The sequence below is a fragment of the Rhinopithecus bieti genome, unplaced genomic scaffold, assembly GCF_001698545.2.
Source record: "Rhinopithecus bieti isolate Rb0 unplaced genomic scaffold, ASM169854v2 scaffold_9919, whole genome shotgun sequence".
Classification (NCBI taxonomy): domain Eukaryota; kingdom Metazoa; phylum Chordata; class Mammalia; order Primates; family Cercopithecidae; genus Rhinopithecus; species Rhinopithecus bieti.
The window spans coordinates 2,346,038-2,365,087 of NW_016806411.1; the positions used below are offsets into that span (position 1 = coordinate 2,346,038).

Here is a 19,050-nt window from a genome sequence, read left to right on the forward strand (position 1 = left end):
AAAAAAAAAAAAAAAAAAAAAAAGTAAGAGAATAAGCACTAACAATATTTAAATTCATGAAATTAGATCTTAATTGATTATTTATACATCAGAGAAGTTTAAGAAATAGAAAAATCTACTACATTTCAGTATCTCCTAAAATTCATGAATCTGGCACCCAGAATATTACAAGGCTCCTTCCAGAAACTATGTTAGTGTCATAGCTCACATTTACATAGAACTTTGCCATTCAAAGTCACAAACATTATGTCATTTCATCCTGAGGTAATCAAAGTCACATAGCTGGTGAGTGACAGTGTCAGATCTCCAAAAATACTTGGTATTTCTGAAAAGCAATTGCCTCCTAAAAATCATAACCTCAATCAAATAGAGTGTTTATCCAAACGTGAGCACTGATTCATTTGGACTTCTTACAAACCTTTTCACAATTTGTGTATCTTTTCCTATCTAAAGCATATCATCAGGCCCCTATATTTTATTTTCCCAGCTCTCTATGGTTGCAGTCTCAGCCTGCTCAAACCCCTTTTCCCCAGGTCCTGAGCAAATACTGATGATACGGGCAGGGCCCATAGCAAGTCATATCAGTTTACATCCACCGCAGTTTAGCAAGGACCTGATGCAACAGAAAAGAGTCTGATGCTGTTTGGACCTCTCCAGCCCCAGAACTTCCTGCCCCTTCCTCTTCTCAAGCTGTTTCAGTGCATTTGAGCAGGTATACTGGTCGGTACCCATATCCTCATCGCCCTTGTGTCAGTGCTTGCTCAAAAGGACTAGATGCCGCCATGGGGACCCCCCTCACCAGTGGTGGTCTTGTCTTTTATAGATGGATTCCTCAAAATCACACTCACCACCCCTGTCTCCAAGATTTGGATCACAGTCTAGATGCTCCCACCCTTTCTCCTCAAAACTGCCACACCACAGTCTCTCACCAACCGCCAGGGTGCTCTGCCCTTTTGTGACCAAATTCCTGAAGCTAGATCAGTTTTGCAAGCCCTATGCACCTCAGATCATCGCCCTGATGTTCCTAAGATGTAAGGCCTCACAAAATCTACACTGGAGCCTAAGTAACAGTGCACCATGCCAAAGAAAACACAGTTAAACTAAACATAATCAAGGGATTCTGACTTACTGACTTCTTTTGCAACTTGCTTCCTCTCTCGGTGCTTCTAGAAATGGAAAATTTTCAGACCCAGAAAACTGAACAGAACTTGCCACAATGATGAAGCTAATGACAATGATTCATTGATTTATTCAACAAAAATCACAATAATAATAATAGGCATTTACAGAGCATTGTCTCTCTTCTAAGCATTTTATATGCATTTTATTTAAGTTTTACCAACAATCTTATAAATGAGGCTTGGAGTCTATAAATAACATTCCTAAAGTTTCACAGCTAAAGAGATCTAAGTCTAACTGAAACCCAAACAAGTACAGCACGTGCTCACTAGTTACTCATGAGTATAATTTTACACTAACCTATTACACATCCTTGGGGGTGGCTGTAACCAAGATGTCAATGACTCTCTGATGTAACTTTATATCGCCATGGGGCAGTATGGCAGGCTTTTTCCCATGGTGCATTTTGCCAGCCACCAGTTGAAGGTGACCTCTGAAGATCTTATTTTAATTGGAAATGAACTAGACCTTACATGTGGAGAGAGAATTCTACTGGAGAAGGTCCTACTGGTTGGGGCAGACAACTTCATGCTGCTTGGCAAGCCACTCCTCAGAAAGGATATTGTTTGAGTAGAAGCCACAGTCATTGAAAAGACAGAAATCTGGCCAAGAGTCATTATGAGGTTTAGGAGAAGGAAAAGCTTCAAGAAGAAATAATTCATTGTGACCCCTCAGACCGTCCTCCAGATAAACAGCATTGAGATTGCTCAGTGTTTGTTGTAATCACCGAGTTAATATTTGTGGACATATAAAAATAAACTATTGCTTTCCAAGGAAAAAAAGAAGCTTGGGTATGGCCACCCCCAAGGACGTGTAATAGGCTACTGTAAAATTATGCTAATGAGCAACTAGTGAGCATGTGCTATACTTAACAACTCTTGTTCAGGATTCAGTTAGACTCAGATCTCTTTAGCTGCAAAACTTTAGGAATGTTATTTGTAGTTTCCAAGCCTCATTGATAAGATTGTTGTGAAGATTAAATAGAATGCATATAAAATGCAGCTCAGATGGTGATGGCACTTTCACCTTTGATCCTTCATCACCATCTGCCCAAAAGAGCCCTGTCATGGAGCAGCCGGATTCTCATTTTAGGTAAACAGAAAAGGATAAGACACTTCTGGCCTTGTATTTTCTCCCAGAGCACTCAAATGCTGATTACATTACAGACAAATCAAGATTTCTCAACCCTCTCCAATTCTTTCAATCAATTATCCATTTAGTGTAACTATGTGATAATGTCTAACACATAAAATTATCATGAAAAATGTGAAAGCTAATAAACTAAAAAAAAAAAAATGTATTCTTTCTAGTAGCAAGGATTTTGTACGGGAAAGCCTGGCTTTGTGGGAAATGATTTGATAAACTTATACTGGAAACTGAGCCCCAGGGAACGAATTCCATTCCAGTCAAATCTTCAAAGGAAGAGAGGAAGCTACTCTGGATAATAAGACTAAAGAATCGGAAGTTCCTGGAAGGAAATTCTGGAAAGGAAAAGAAATTGGTACTGTGTAGAGGAAAGAGAAAAATCTCCCCTCTCCATGGTGGCACAGCTGAGGTAGACCTTTGGAAAAAGAAAATCTCTGAAATACTGACAATCATTCTTCCCTGAAAAACCCTCTGACACCTTCAGAAAGTATTCTGAATTGCTGAGTATTAATGCTTTTGTGTGAGTATGTTATTTTGAGGAGTTAAGCTCTATGTCTTGATAAGAATGTATCAAAAATAGACCTCACACATCAACCCAGGAGTCAGAGGTCACAAAGGAGACTGACAAATGGGTCATGGAGAGAACTATGACCACCTGTGACCACAGAGCTTAACCAGCAGAACTGAAGCTGAATGACACCTTGGTCAAGGTGACTTAAATAAACCAGTAAATAATTTCACTGCTTGCTTCAGAAAAGTATTGAAAATCAATTTATCTGAACAAATAGTGTGCTTAACTGGACAAACAACCTCCTTCTCAGGACAACAGATTGCTCCCCTGAGTAAACAATTATCAAAAAACTACTTATCCGACAAGAATTTCTTGACATATAAGAATGCCTTACATTTCCACTAGACCTAAATCAACATACCACAGATTCCGCAATCTCAGTCTCCCTTTACTGACTCTTCTCAAACCACTTGATCCCATAGCCCCAAGCCCTATAAATATCCTTCTGACCTCCTCTGAACCGCTAGGTTCTGAGACCTAGAAAGACTTTGTCAAGGTTTCTCTCCCTTAGTGCAGTAGGCTTAATACATAGCTTTGATTGAGCAACAGGTGCTTTTTTTTTTTTTTTTTTTTTTTTTAGGCAAGTCAACAGGGCCTAGTGCTGAGCCTGGCACAGACCACATACTATGATATTAACAATATAGTAATAACAAATAAAGGGCCTAGCAGAGCCTAGCATAATACCAACTACTCAATAAATGAGGCAGCATAAAGCTACTTGCATTACTGTGGCAAGAAAGATGGTAATATCAATAAAATATCAGGTGACAAATAACAGGCCACAAGATATCCTGAGCTCAACTTGAACTTTTCCATCCCAGATGTGATATCAACGTCTCTTCAAGGAGACCTTGTTTTCTTTAGCAAAGAAATCCAAATCTAAGCATAAAAGTACACAACGAATTGTTTTTACCTTAATAGTCAGGGCAGAACAGAGTGATCTCAGATAAGTGATCCTTGTACTGAAAGCACAATAAGTACCTACCTTTCTTTTAAAGTCAATTCCATATTGATATTTCCAATATAACAAGGTTTCTTTTCTCCTTTCTCACAGATGAGTGTATAATCCTTTTTTTCCTAGTTTTGAAGTCCCATAATTACTTATTGTCATTTCAAACAAAAATGAAAATCACACTATTATCCTTCCTGGAATTGGCTGCCAAGTCAGCTTCCATTCAGACAGTTCATCTTGTTGGCATCGGTCACAATCTTCCTCCCAAAGAACATGAAAGAATGCACAAGTGTAAGTCTTCTAGTGTTCTAGCATCCCAAAAAGAGTCCCATACAATTAGTAAACAACAGCAATGCAAGGAATCAAAAATAATAATAAGTCCTTGGTGTTTGATCTAAATTTTTTGACTAGTTTTTCATTTGTATAGTATTAATGCCATGAGTTTTGTCTAGGATTTTTTTTGCATATGTGCATCCAATTGTTCCAGCAACATTTGTTGAGCAATCTATGCTGTCTCCATTGAATTACCTTTACTCTGTCGAAACTCAGTGGGCTATATTTGTGTGAGTCTATTTCTGGGCTCTCTGTTCAGTTCTACTGATTTATATGTCTATTCTTTCACCAATACCATTTTGTATTAATTACTGTGCCTTATAGTAGGTTTTCAAGTTAAATAGTATGAGTCCTCCAAATTTGTTCTTCTTCAGTATAGGTTAACTATTCTGTTTTTTCCCTTTCCACATAAATTTCAAAATTTATTGGTATCTACAAAATACTTGCTGGGATTTTGTTGAATCTATAGATTAAGCTAATAAGAAATAACATCTTAATGATACGGAATCTTCCGATCCATGAACATGGAATATTTCTCCATTTACCTAGATCTTCTTTGATGTTTTTCATCAGTGCATTGTAATTTACCGCATAGAGGTCATGTACATATTTTGTTAGATTTATACCTATTCCATGTTTTGAGTGCTATTGTAAATGATGTTTTTAACTTCAAATTTTAATTGTTCAGTGCTGGTATATTGCAAAGCAATTAACTTTTGTGTATTCACCTTGCATCCTGTCACCTTGCAACACTCATCTATTAGTTCCAAGAACTTTTTGTCAATTCCTTGAGATTTCCTGCATAGACAATTATGTCACTGTGAACAGTTTAATTTCTTCTTTTCCAATCTGTTTACCTTCTGTTTCCTTCTACAAATATGTTAGGTTAAATGGAAAAGAATTAAGGTTGAAGATGAAATTAAGTTTGGTAATCACCCGACCTCCAGATGAGATTATCCTGGATTATCTAGGTAAGCCAATATGAAAGCAAAGGTTCTTATAAATGGGTAATATAGGCAGACAGAGAGAACCAGAGAGATGGCAGCATGAGAAGGACTCAGCTGACAAGGAGGAAGCAGACTGTGAGCCAAGTAATGCAGGCAGCCTCTAGAAATTAAAAAAGATAAGGAAACAGATTCTCTTCTTAGAGCCTCCAGAAGGAACACAGTTTCCCTACACCTTAATTTTAGTCACTGAGACTGATTTTGCACTTATGACATCCAGAACTGGAAAATAACAAATTTGTGTTGTTTAAGCCACCAAGTTTGTGAATTTGTTATAACAGCAATGGGAAACTAATATACATATCTTCTGAAAATAAGCTTGTTGTAATGTTTTGTTCTTCCACAGGTAAAGTGGGTTTTTTTTTCCTTTGACTCTTTCAAGATTTTTTCTTTGTTTTTCTGCCATTTGAATATAATATTCTGTCTTAGACCATTTTGTGCTGCTATTACAGAATACCTGAGACTGAGTAATCTATAATGAGCAGAAATTAATTTGTCTTACAGTTCTGGAGGCTGGAAAATCTAAGGCCAAGGGGGTGCACCTGGTGAAGACCTTCTTGCTTCATCACAACACGGCAAAAGGCATCACATGGATGAGAGAAAGTAATAGAGCTTGAGAGAGAAAGGTTCAGAGGAGGAGAAGGAGGAGGAGGAGGAAGCTGAATTTATTCTAAAAGGAAACCCACTCAGGATAAGTAACCCATTCTCAATAATGACATTAATCCATTCATGAGGGCACAGCCTAATGCCCTCACGACCTCATCACCTCCTGAAGATCCTATGTCTCAACACTGTTGTGTTGGGGATTAGTTTACAACACCTGAACTTCTTACAAACCATAGCATATTCTTAGGGGTAGTTTTACTGCAATTTGTTCTGCTCAGTATTCTTTGAGGATCTATTGTTATGCTACATATTTTGAAATTACCAAAAGAAAAAATTTAAAACATATTGCCCCCTCCCCAGTTCTTAGATATTCTTTTTTGTGTGTTTTGTTCTATTCTGTTTGCTTGTTCTTCATTTTTTCTCTCTGTATTTTAGTTTGGGAAGTTTCTGTTTACCTATCTTCAAACTCACTGAATCTCTGCAAGCTCACTGATATGTTGTGTTTACTATTGAGCCTAAATGAAGCCTAAATGAAACCTAAATGAAGATCAAAGACAATCTTCATTTCTGTTACAGTGTATTTTATTTACAGTATTTCCATTTGATTCTTTTCTTAGACTTTCTGTCTCTCTACTGACATTACCCATCTGTTCTTGCATGTTGTCTACCTTTTTCCCTTAACGTATTAATTTTAGCTGTTTTAAATTTCTCACCTGGTAATCTCAAACTCTATGTCATATCCAAGTCTGGTTTTGACGTTTGCTTTATCACTTCCGGCTGTTTTCTCTCACCTTTCCGTGTGCCAGAGGCTTCAAGTTCTCTGGCATTCTTGCCTTGGTCTCCCATCTTTACTTTGTGCTTCCGTAACTACTCCTCGTTAGAGAGAGTCTGTGCCTTGCAGCTCTTTCACCTGTGATCCACTGTTATTACTGGAGCCCTGTGGTATGTAGTAAAGTATGGGGAAAGGGAAGTGTTTTATAATCTTTAAATCTCAGCATTTTAGTGGGCCTGTGTTTCAGGACTGTGATCTTCACAAGTGTTTCATCTTGTATAGCTTTAGGTGAAAAAGGACAACTAGAAGGGACTCAAGTTAGAGGAACATCCTTCTCCCACAGCCCTCTCATAGGAGTCTGGTAAAGCCTTTCCCCCTGGAGAGCAGACCTTTGTTTCTGGACATACTTCACAAGGATTACTCATCCCCTCCCCCTGCCAGAGCCACAGGGATATCTTTCTCAGAACTTCACCATGAGAACTTGGTGGGATTCCTGTGGGTACCCTCATGAAAACATGGAGGACCCTTCACAGTTCAACCCCTAGGTGTATCTCACTCCCATGCTAGTCCACACTCAGCCTCCAACAACTCATCAAAATTACCATTTAAGTGTTTTAACAAGTTAATTACTTCAGTGGATTCAGGTCCAAGTAAGCAGGTCTTGGCTGTGAATTTCTGGATTTGCCTACTCTCCAGATTTTATTGTGGCAGTTTGTCCTACAAATTCCGTTCTATAATGGAACAAAAAAAAAAATCACTGATTTTGTTTGTCCAGCTTTTCCTTGTTTTGAAGGCTGGAGTAACAACTTCCAGGCTCTGTATCTGTTGGAGCTAAAACTGGAAGTCTCTCATGATGGTTTTTTTTTTTTTTTTTTTTTTTCCTTTTTTTTCTGAGATGGAGTCTCACTCTGTCACCCAGGCTGGAATGCAGTGGCACAATCTCAGCTCATCACAACCTCTGCCTCACGGGTCCAAGTGATTCTCCTGCCTCAGCCTCCTGAGTAGCTGGAACTACAGGCACGTGCCACCATGTCCAGCTAATTTTTGTATTTTTAGTAGAGACCAGGTTTCACCGTGTTGGCCAGAATGGTCTTGATCTCTTCACCTCTGGTGATTCACCTGCCTCGGCCTCCCAAAGTGCTGGGATTATAGGCTTGAGCCACTGCACCCAGCCCACGATGGTTTTTTTCATCCCAAGCAGCATGGTATCTGAGGCCTCAGTTGGAAAATTCAAATGCTTGGAGCTGCAATCATCTAAGGGCTTGCTCACACGCATCTGATGATTTGTGCTGATGTTGAGTGGAAGCCTCACTGGAACTCTTGGCCAGAATATGCACACATGGTTTTCCCCACGCAGCCTGAACATCTCGACATGACGTTGGGTTCTGAGGGCAAAAGTCTTGAGATGGAAAGAAGCCAGGTAGAGACTGTACCCTAGACTTCAAAGGATGTGACTGCATTTCCATTTCACTTCACTGGTAAGCAAAGTCAAGCCACTTCCCAATATTTAGGAGAGTAACACACCCTCATCTTTAAGTTGGATTACAAGAAGTCACATTACAAGAAGAGCATGGGAATGGGGTGACTATATATGTGTGATTACTTTTGGAAATTTCACCTTGTTTCAAGCTAAATAAGGGGAATTCTGAGTTATCAAGAATTTTAGACCTCACCAGCCTGTGACTCTGAAATAATCTCATGGTGACTTTTTCATATTTATATTTTGAAAAAAATATTGCAGACTGGACCCATGCAAATCATAGCACTTTGGGAGGCTAAGGTGGGTGAATCACTTGAGCCCAGGAGTTCAAGACCAGACTGGGCAACATGGTCAAACCACGTCTCTACAAAAAGTACAAAAATAAAAAATTAGCTGAGTATGGTGGTGCATGCCTGTGGTCCTAGCTACTCGGGAGGCTGAGGCAGGAGGATGGCTTGAGCCCAGGAAGCGGAGGTTGCAGTGAGCCATGATTGTACCAACTGCACTCTAGCCTGGGTGACACTCTAGCCTAGGTGTCTTAAAAGAAAGAAAGAAATTGCAAACTTACAGAAGAGTTGGAAAAGCTTTATATTTCCTGAATCATCTCAGAGTAAGTGGCTATCCCGATGCCCCTTCACCTCTGAATACATTAGTGTGCATTATCTACCCACAAAGACATGTCCTGCTTAACCATGATACAAACCTCAAAATCAGGAAGTTTAAATTGATATATCACTACTCTCTCATCTTCAGACCTCATTCAAGTTCACCAGTTGTTCTAAAAATGATTTCTACTGCATAGGTATTCAGTTCAGAAACTTACATTGCATTTAGCTATCATGTCTCTATAATTCATTTCAGAACGAAACTGTTCTTCAGTCCTTAGTCTTTCCTTAACGTATATAACTTTGATACTTTGAAGACTACAGACAAGATATTTTGTAAATTGCTTCTTAGTTTGCATTTGTATGTTTTCTCATGACTAGAATAGGTTATGCATCTTTCACAGAGATATTACAAAAGGTATGCTGTGTTCGTTTCCTTGCATCTTATCAGGTAGGACACCCTTTTCGTTTATCTCATTACTAAGGATGTTTACTTTTATTCCTTGATTAAGATGGCATCTGCTAAGCTTCTCTACTATAAAATTACTCCTTTCCAATTTGTAATTAATAAATATTTTATAGGGAGATATTTTGCAATGATGTGGCTATACCATTCCTCATCAAACTTTTGGCATGTTCATTTATATCAATATATACTCATGGTTTCCTATTATATTCAAAAGGTCATAATACATCACTATCACTATTTATTTTGATGCTCAAATTTTCTCATATTTGACCAGTGGGAGTCCCTTCGAGCTGGTTTCTGTGCCTTTTAACATGTTTCCATCATCCTCTGAATACTTCTTTTGTTCTAGCACACCATGTACTTTCATTACCCCTGCTCTGGGATCAGCCAGTTCTCCAAGGAGTTCTGGTCCCTTCTAGCAAAGAATGTTATTTAGAAGTCAAGATGTGGGTGATCAGTGTTCTCACTGTTATTGAGATGTTAACTACTCTCAGGCCCCCTCAGTGGACAGAATTAGGGTGAATTAACATTTCCATCTATTATGTGTTTCTGTATCTACCTCTATATATTGAAGAGCATAAGGTAATACTGACACATCTAATTCTAATTCAATATCATAGGGTTTATTCTAATTTTCTCCTTTTCTGTACTGTAGCTTCCTTCAATAATGAGGAAAACTGGCTCCCATTATCTTTAATATAATTACTTAATTAATTTCCCATCTGCACTAATATGCCTTCCCCTATGCAGATGCCATTCTTACTTCACTCTAACACCCATGCTGGGCCATCCCAGGACACAGATGTCCTCCTCACCTTGCCTGGACTCTGACAGCCTACTCCAGCCCTTTCTTTCACAGAGGCACCTCCTTGCTAGGCTAAGGTTCAGAGGACCCATGTCATGTCAGGCTGCCGCCCTATGATACACTGCATAATGGACCCCCAAAGATGCCCACATCCTAGTCCCCTGAATCTGGGACTGTTGCTTTATATGGCACACACACACACACACACACACACACACACACACAAATTCTCAGATGTGGTTAAGTTAAAAATCTTAAGAAGGAGACAATATCCTGAATTATTCAAGTGGTCTTAGTAAAATCACGAGGGTCCTTATAAGAGGAAATAGGGAATATCAGGCTCAGAGAGAATGAGAGAGCCTGGAAGACACTGTTCTGCTGGCTTTTGAAAAGGAAGAGGCCACTAGCTGAGGAATGAGAGTGGCCTCCAGCAGTTGGAGAAGTCAAGGAAACAGATTGTCTCCTAGAGTCTCCAGAAGGAGCAAGCCCTGCCAATGCCTTGATTTTAGCCCACTGAGCCTAGTTTTGGATTTCTGCCCTCCGTGATGATAAGATAATAAACATATGGGGTTTTTTTCAGCAACTGTTTGTTATCACTTATTACCACAGCAATAAGAAACTAATATGCTCACTCACCTCTTCAAGGACCTTCTCCTCATTCTGCTCAGGTTCTGACACCTTCCACACCAGGTTTCCTCCCTTCACACTGTGCCTGGAATTGGCTGCCCATTGTGGGCAATTAGAGATGTCTACCTTACTCTGATGCACTTAATTGATTTAGAATAATATTGTTCAAATGGGAAGAGAAGAAGAGAAGAATGAAGAGAACAGGATAAGAAAGAACAAGAAAATCCATTGACATTTCATGCTCAAATTTTAATTGCCAAAAATTGCCCTACCAGCAAGGATATGCCAGCAATTTCTGAAAGTCACTAAGGGTGGGACGCCATACGATAAGGGCTCTCACACTGCAAGCCCAGGCTGCTGCCCCAGCTGCTTACAAAATTAGGGAGATACCTGCCCCTGCTGGCATTGGGAGAGGAAGCTTCCCCCAAGGTCTTAGTCTAAAGCATGGTCCATTCCTCCTACAAGCTCCATCATACTTCTGAAACTAGGTGTGTTCATAAGAGAAGAAACATACAACATAGGGAATAATTGACAACCACTGCATAGGCCAGTCTCAACTCAAGTTCTCTTAAAGTATCTTCTCCCTGTCTCATTCCCTGCTATCATCACAACACCTAATACAGTTTGTATCTCTTCATATCTCACAGTCTGCACCAAACTGAGACCAACCTCAGTGAGAGGGAATGTTTTATCCAGCCCTAGACTAAAATTCATCTCCTGGGGCTTCATTCCACATGGTGTGATTAATCACTTCTCAAGAAGATTGATGGTGGGAATTTCCAATCCCTTCCCCAGAAGTATGGTCTGGAAATATGGTCCAGGCAAGACAGTTTCACAGTAGCCCTCCATCTGTTTGTACATCAAAGTCTGCCTCAATGAATCTTAATACGAACAAGAGTGGAGACACCAGTCGCAGATCATATTAGCTGTAGTTGTGCCAAAAATAACCCAATTTACTTTCAGTCTTGCTTCATCAAAGATTCAAAAGTTTCAGAATCAGGTCTCACCCACTGTCACTTAATTGCCCAATAATCCAAATAATGACCCCTGATTGTTATCGACAACTCAAATGATTCTTTGTGTGACCTCTCACATAATCCTACTGTTGCTGTTGGAGGGTTATGTGAAATTGTTGAGAAGGAAGCCCCAGATGCCTAACCCTCTCTATCCTTGGCATTCACAATCTTGCCACCACTGTATGTTCCATAGTTGGTAGAACTAATCTCACTATATCCATTATCTTGTTTATGTCGGTGATCATAAGAAGTCTCAGACTCACAACACATCCCTATGCACTTTCCCTTTTATGACCGCCTCTCTTGTTTTGTCTCACTGGGTCTTCTGGAATTTACAGCCCAGAACTAACCAAATCCTTCATATCCTCAACTTCCTCCTTCTCAAAAGATAAACTGGCCCTCCCCTAAGGACATTGCTTCCCCGGAATTCCTCTCAAGTGTGGCTGGTTTTCTCTTCCATCTTCTGGGTGCAGCACACTGGTCTGCTGGTTCTTCTACCATTCCAGGAAAATCTCCTCTTCAGAGCCTTTGCAAGGATATACCTTTTGCATGGAATTCAAATAGCTACCTCTCTTATTTCTTACAAGTGCTTCCTCAAATGGCATCTCCTCAATGAAGCCACATATAATTACTCTTTTAAACTTCTAGCCCTCCCACCCCACCATACATAGGATTCCTAATTTCCCTGTCCTGCTCTCCTTTAACTATTTTTCCATGATACCAATCACCTTAGAGAATGCCATGCAATAGACTTACATAGTATGTATTTTGTTCGTTGTTTATCTGACCCTTGCTTAATTTCAAATTCCCCAGGGGCAGGGATCCTAGGCTGTTTTGCTGGAGTAAGGTATCTCAAGGATCTACAACAGCACCTGGCACATAGTAGGTACTCCAATAAATATGTCTTGAGTGAAAGTATCAATTCGTACCACAATATTATGAGGAACACACAATTATTTTTCCGACAATAAAGCTGAAACTTAGACAATATACATAATGTATTAAAGGTCACACTACTTGTAATGGAATAACTTGGATTCCAATTCAAGCCTTGTCCCTAGAGCTTACACCCACTACTCCACACCCAGTGATGTTTGCCAGCATTGGATGAGGGAGAGGAAGATTCTGAAATGAAGGAGGGAATAGGAAGGTGGAGAAGGGGCTAGAAATAAATCTCTGTGTGCCAAGCTGAGCAGTTTAAACTACATTCCATAGTGGAACCTCTAAATTGAATAGTGACATAATTAAATCTGTATCTTAGAAAGATAATTCAAAGAGCTGCCAACTGGAAAAGTGAAAGCCAACAAAATGCTAGTGGAAAGAGACACCACATTTAATGGAACCAAATGCAACTCTAAAATTTCCACAGCTAAGATGATCCCGTCCCTACTAATTCATTAATAGGTAGTTCTTTCACTCTAGTTCTCACTTAGAAAAAGTCCGACACAGCATAAATAGTTGTGAACTTACACTTTATTCATATATATTAGATATTGATAATCTTAACAAATGAGTTACTTTCCATTTGGGTACAGTCACAGTTGTCAACAATGTTTGGAAGCACCAGGCATGAAATCTCTTGAGATGCTATGTTTTCATCAGGGTCACCTGACACATTCAAGTTCTGTCTGACATACCATTAAAGCAGTGGCTCAGAATGCAGGCAAGTTTTCAAACAGGCAGTAACTGGATAGTATCACTTCACTTATAAGTGTTCATTGTATCATCAAGTGAAATAAACACACAACCCACAGGATCTTGCTTAGGTTGGCTGCCTAGGTGGCCCCTGAGATAAAGCCTTGTAATCACATAGCCTCGCCTAATTAGTCAGAAAACAAAGGATTAAGTGAAACAGTCACAGGATATAGGAATTATAAATAATACATATATTAATAGATATTCATTTTCATTACACAAAAGTTGCTATTATAAATACTTATTTGATTGATGAGTCTAAAAATACATTCCCCATATAAATAATGTTAAATATTAATAAATAGATTTAGATTTAAAATTCAAATAGTGCAGGCAGGACAACCATTACTGGGATGCTCTTCGACCTCGAAACATCTGACTCCTTTTTCGCTTCCCTATTTTAGCTGCTGGCGACAGTTCAGCCATCACTTGGATGAGTTCATGTACTGCTTTGCGTTGGACATTCAAGTCAGTTACCTATTGGGAAAGAAAAGAGCAAAATTAATTTCAGGCATATAAGCCATCAGGATATTCTGTTAATGGCATGATGGTCAGTGAAAATAAAACTATTCCTTTAAAAAAATGGACCATATTACCTTAATATACAATATTTACTTCTTCAGCAGTTGAGGCTAAAAATTATAATTATATTCCTAGTTGTGCAATGATGTGGTGGAGTCCATCACATATCTTTAAATCTACTCCGATAGAATTCTTGAAATCGTATAGTGAAAAGACCCCTGGTGTGGAGTCAATGTGAAAAGGTGGATCTGAATCTCATGCGTGCAATAATTCTGACCTTGAGCCAGCTACTTAACCTTTCGGAACTTCTATTTTCTCATCTAAAGGAAGAGAAGACTGTTTCTATGACCTCTCTATCATCAATCTACCAATTATATCACTTTATACTTTAGTCTCTCCTGTATGTATCAAACGAGTAATTATAGGTCAATGATTCTCACTGTTAATGCGTAGCAGATTAACCCGGAAACCTAATAAAGACCTCAGAGATCCAGGTGCATGAATTGGAAGGACTGTGCCCTGTGCATTCACTAAGCTCCCCAGGTGATTCTGACATCCACCTAAGTTTGAGAACCACTGATCTAGGTTAGGTACCCTAGAAAACACCAAATCCAAAACAAGTGAAAACTGTAATTTTTTATTTCTCCGAGATTAGGTCAGTCTCTCAATTTCCATAATAGGTTTTAAAATAACCACCAATCATATTTATATATGGCTTACTGATATATAAAGTTTAAAATTAGGAATTGCAACAACTTTTCCAGTACCCTACCTTCTAGGCCAGCAAATTGAACTATTTGCATTTCCTCACTCTAACCAATAGGGCCATTTAGGTGATTTCATGCTTCATAAAATGTGGACCATTTACTTTCCTCTTGACTCTGCCATTATATTTTTTCTAATCTTGGGAACACTATGGCTACGTCGCCACATTTCTGAGGATGGCTGGGGGATTACAGGCTACAGGACTAATTATGAAAGGGCATGACATACCTCAGCTTAGCAACTGAGCCAAAGAGAACAATAATTAATAGAGCTCACTCAAGATTGCCCATCAAGAAACAGGAGGTTTGTAGCTTCCAGAAGGAAGAAACCCACAGATTTTTTTTTCACTTTTTTAAGGCCCGGTTCCTACAGAGTAGAAAAAGTTTTCTACAAGCTGTGTGTTTGCAAGTGACAGATTTTACTTTCCAATGTTCAAATCATCACCAAGAAACTAAGAGACTTATCCAGGACTGAACAGTAAGCCAGAGGCACCACTGGGTTAGGGGCAAGTGCTGAGTGTCTAGTTTCTAATCAAAGGATGCCTGTTGCCATGTCTCTCCTTTCAGTTTCTGGGGGCTCACATGAGAGGAGTGAGAGGCAGGCCCGGCAATAGTGAAAGCTGAGCACAAATCCTAAGAGCACAAATGCCAGCTTGAGCTCTCATTTGAGCCCATTTATATCAAAGCCAACCCCAAAGGAATCTAGAGGTCTTTGTCTTCTAGATAAAATTTTGAAAAACGTGTTTTGTCTTTATGCCTCAATGTTATCATTCTGTTTACAGAAGGCTTAATTTAAAGATAATTTAAAGATACAAGTTCATGAGGTATGACTTAGGAGTCTAAGGAGTTCTCCAGCTGAGATAGTCTGAAAGTTGATAGAGACTTGATAGAGCAATCTTTTCATAAGGTATAAATTCTACCTATTTTTCCCTAAAAACAAACAGCAACCATTCTTGCTTCTAATTAGGCAGTACAATCTGATAGGTTGGCTAGAGACTTGCAGTGGGGTGCACTGGTACCTACTCAAAGGCTGTAGCTTTCTTCTATCTCATTCTCATTTTCTATTCTTGGCATTGTAGAGTTTTGGAGCAAAGAAGGTCATCAAACTTATGCAGTGAACCTAACAGTTTCCTTTTAAGATGAGGGCACTGAGCCCCAGCCAGCCATGTGATTCATCACAGTTCCCTGGTGGCTGAGTTGGGAGGAGAACACACATCTTCTCAGCTCCTCCCACTGCTCTTTCCATTAAGACAGACAGCCTCTCATTCAAAGTAAGAGAATTTCCATCATATGAGCAAGGGACAGCGAGAGAATTGCTTCTCAGTACTCCCCACTACTTCCTCACCTACTTCCTCTTCATTGGATTTGTCAATTCACCTGTCTTTACACAATAGTTACAATGCTAGCATTTTTCTACATTACATACTTCAGTGATCCCCATACTGGCTTTGCAAAGTCATCCAAACACAAATGGAATTAGTAAGAGTTTCAGCTATGGGTTGAGTTCATAGCTTTAGCAACTGTTAAATAGCTAATGTCTACTTTCTGGAGAACAAATGCTTTGCAAGACCCTCCGCAATGAAACCAAAGAAAGAATTTAAAGAGCCTCACCGAATAATTGGTCAGCTTTTCGAAGTCATCCCGTTTCTTTTGTTGCTATTGAAAACTTGACATTAATGTCTTCCTTGATGGTCTCCACACTCTTTTGGATCCTCTGGTCATCTTTGAAGTTTTTAAAAAGTTTGAAGTAAAAGGAGACAATTTGGCTCTGCATTATTTTTCTGTCACTCTCCTTGGAAGGAAAGAACACAAACAGAGGATGATGTGTATTTATCCATCAGAAAACAAGCAACAGGAAAATTAGCCAAATGGGAATATTCAGCTTACCTCTTTCCAATTCCTCAAGATGTCTAAGAAAAGAGTTCCATTATCTGCTACATCTGGATCACCTGCATTCTGAAAAAAAAAAAAAAAAAAAAAAAAAAATGGTTTACAATTAGCCTATAAATTGTCTTAAAAATAAATTTCAAGTTTCATTGAACTCAGATGTGACAATATTCACTGATTTCCTTTGCAATTCTTCTGCTTAGTTCTAACAATAAGTATTCACAAAAGGTTTATGTGAGATATAGCCAAAGACTATTATGCTCTTTTAGCTTTTTTGTTTTCCAATATAACCATTAAATTGCAATGTCACAAAGGAGTTCAACAAAGCTGATGATACTCCAAGGGTCTCAAAAACTATAGTAGGCTAAAGAAAGTATTTTCAAGCTAGGCTAAAAAATACAAAACAAAAACAGCAAAGCCACCCCACTATAAAATACTGCCCCCCAATGGCACAGGTTTCTATTACATCTACTATGCCTTCCTGTAGGGTATTACGTCAACTTTAAAAGATAGTTTCAAACGTGTGCATGTGTGTGTGTGTGAGATTTGATTTTGTGTTGTAGGAATAAAATCAATTGTGAATGTCTGAATAAAATCAATTGTGAATGTATGACAGTTATAATAGCTAAGTTTTAAATAAATAATGAAATATTTAAAATGTAAAAACTTTTCATTAACCGTCAATAAAATTTTAAAAGAAACTCAAAAAACTCACTTAAAATTTTAAACATTCCATAGCCAGAATCATAATTCCTACAAAATCCCAGTGAGCAACTAAGTTCAGGAATAATTCACAAGTAATATAGATAGAGCAGCAGAATGTTGAAATAACTTTTTGGAGAAAATCACCTATCAGTGATTTTTTTAAGCCAAAACTTTAAGGATCTTTTTTACTTTAATTTGTAAGCGTTTCCTATTAACTTTTTAATGCTAATCCTGATCTTAGAGTCTGAGAAGTCAAAAACTAATAGCCAATCATTTTCTTCAATATGCATACTCCTTGACTTATCACATCTGAATGAGTTCTCACCACAAAATTATTAACTATCATTATGCTTCATATCCATATCATGCCCATCTTTTGGAAGATTCATAAATCCCTTTTAAGTCTCTATACAAACTGAGCAGAAGGTTAAAACAATATCTAGATTATGTAGTCAAGAAACTCATCCAGTCAATAATTAACAAAATAAAACCAGATCTCAAAGTGACTTTGTACAGGAGGACAGTCTATCAGAGATGCTACAGCAAGTCAATATTCAGTCATTTTCAACCACAAAAAAGTACTGTTAAAAAGCCATACTTACAAAATATTTCTTAAGGTTTTCTGCTTCTTTTACATATGGGTCCTGGCAGTAACAGCCAAGAGAACCCAAAACAATGCAGAGCTGAAAAGCCAAGATATAACTTGTATATTTCATCGTTTCAGAGAGAGTTAAGCCAAAGAAGTTGAAATCAGAAGTTCTTGTATCAAGTTGACCGGGTCCAAAGGGCTTAACTGATCTTTCTCTTCTAATAGCTGATCTTCAGATGATCAGAACAATGTGCTGCACCTCCTTTGGCTGCTGGTATTTATACCTAATTGAAGTCTCCTCAGGATTACGTATTTTCACAAGTTTTTTAAGATGAGATGGTGACAGATAGGCAGGGATGCTAGTTTGTATTAATAACTAAGGTTTTGTGGCATTTGGGTGTTGTAGTTAGAGTTTCCTTTAGACTCCTTGGGTCCTTTGACGATGAGACAGACCCATTATGCCCACCTGTGCCATTCTGGTGGGATTCTTTGAAGGCACTTTTACTTCACACCATTCAAGGACTGGAAATTTTTTCGCACCTCCCCCCTTCGCCCTGGTAAAATGTTGACTCCTCATTCACAAAGCACATTGATCATTTGCTTGTGGTTGGGAACAAGTGAAAAAGGAAATTCTAGGGCCTCTCAAACCTTTACAAAGGGGAGCCTTTTAAAATTTTCTTGCAAATGACCAGAAAGCAAGGAAAGAATGTGGTTGAAAGACCAATTTGGTGAGGAAGTCCTTCATCAGAGTTGGTTAGTAAAATATCTACCACAAGTTTCAAATTGCTCTAGATCAGTCCTGCCCAGTAGAAATATAATACAAGCCATACAGGTAAATTTAAATGATCTAGTAGCCTCATTAATAAAAGTTTCTTAAAAAGGTAAATATAATTTCTAAATACATTGTATTTAAACCAATATATCCCAAATATTACTTCAGTATGCATCAGTATACTACATTATTAATAAGGTATTTGATATTCTTTTTGTCATATTAAATCCTTGAAATACAGTGTACAGAATATTCCCATGGGGAAGGCCAGGCACAGTGGCTCACACCTGTAATCCCAGCACTTTGGGAGGTCGAGGTGGGTGGATCACAAGGTCAGGAGTTCGACACCAGCCTGGCCAATATGGTGAAACCCCGTCTCTACTAAAAATACAAAGAATTAGCCGGGCATGGTGGTGCATGCCTGTAATCTCAGCTACTAGGGAGGCTGAGGCAGGAGAATTGGTTGAACCCAGGAGGTGGAGGTTGCAGTGAGCCGAGATCATGCCACTACTCTCCAGCCTAGGTGACATAGTGAGACTCCATCTCAAAAA

General features: G+C 38.7%; 1 protein-coding gene and 1 pseudogene across 1 annotated transcript; one reads left to right on the top strand and one right to left on the bottom strand.

Moving 5' to 3' along the window:
* The first annotated feature begins 1,548 nt into the window (after positions 1–1,548).
* Positions 1,549–1,902, top strand: LOC108532269 (39S ribosomal protein L21, mitochondrial pseudogene; annotated as a pseudogene).
* Positions 1,903–13,389: 11,487 nt separating this feature from the next.
* On the bottom strand, positions 13,390–17,946 carry IFNG (interferon gamma). Its single transcript, XM_017876217.1, is given in 5 exon segments — positions 13,390–13,737; positions 16,158–16,212; positions 16,214–16,338; positions 16,434–16,502; positions 17,741–17,946. Coding segments are annotated over 5 exon segments (495 nt in total). The 5' UTR covers positions 17,855–17,946; the 3' UTR covers positions 13,390–13,605.
* Positions 17,947–19,050: the final 1,104 nt, after the last annotated feature.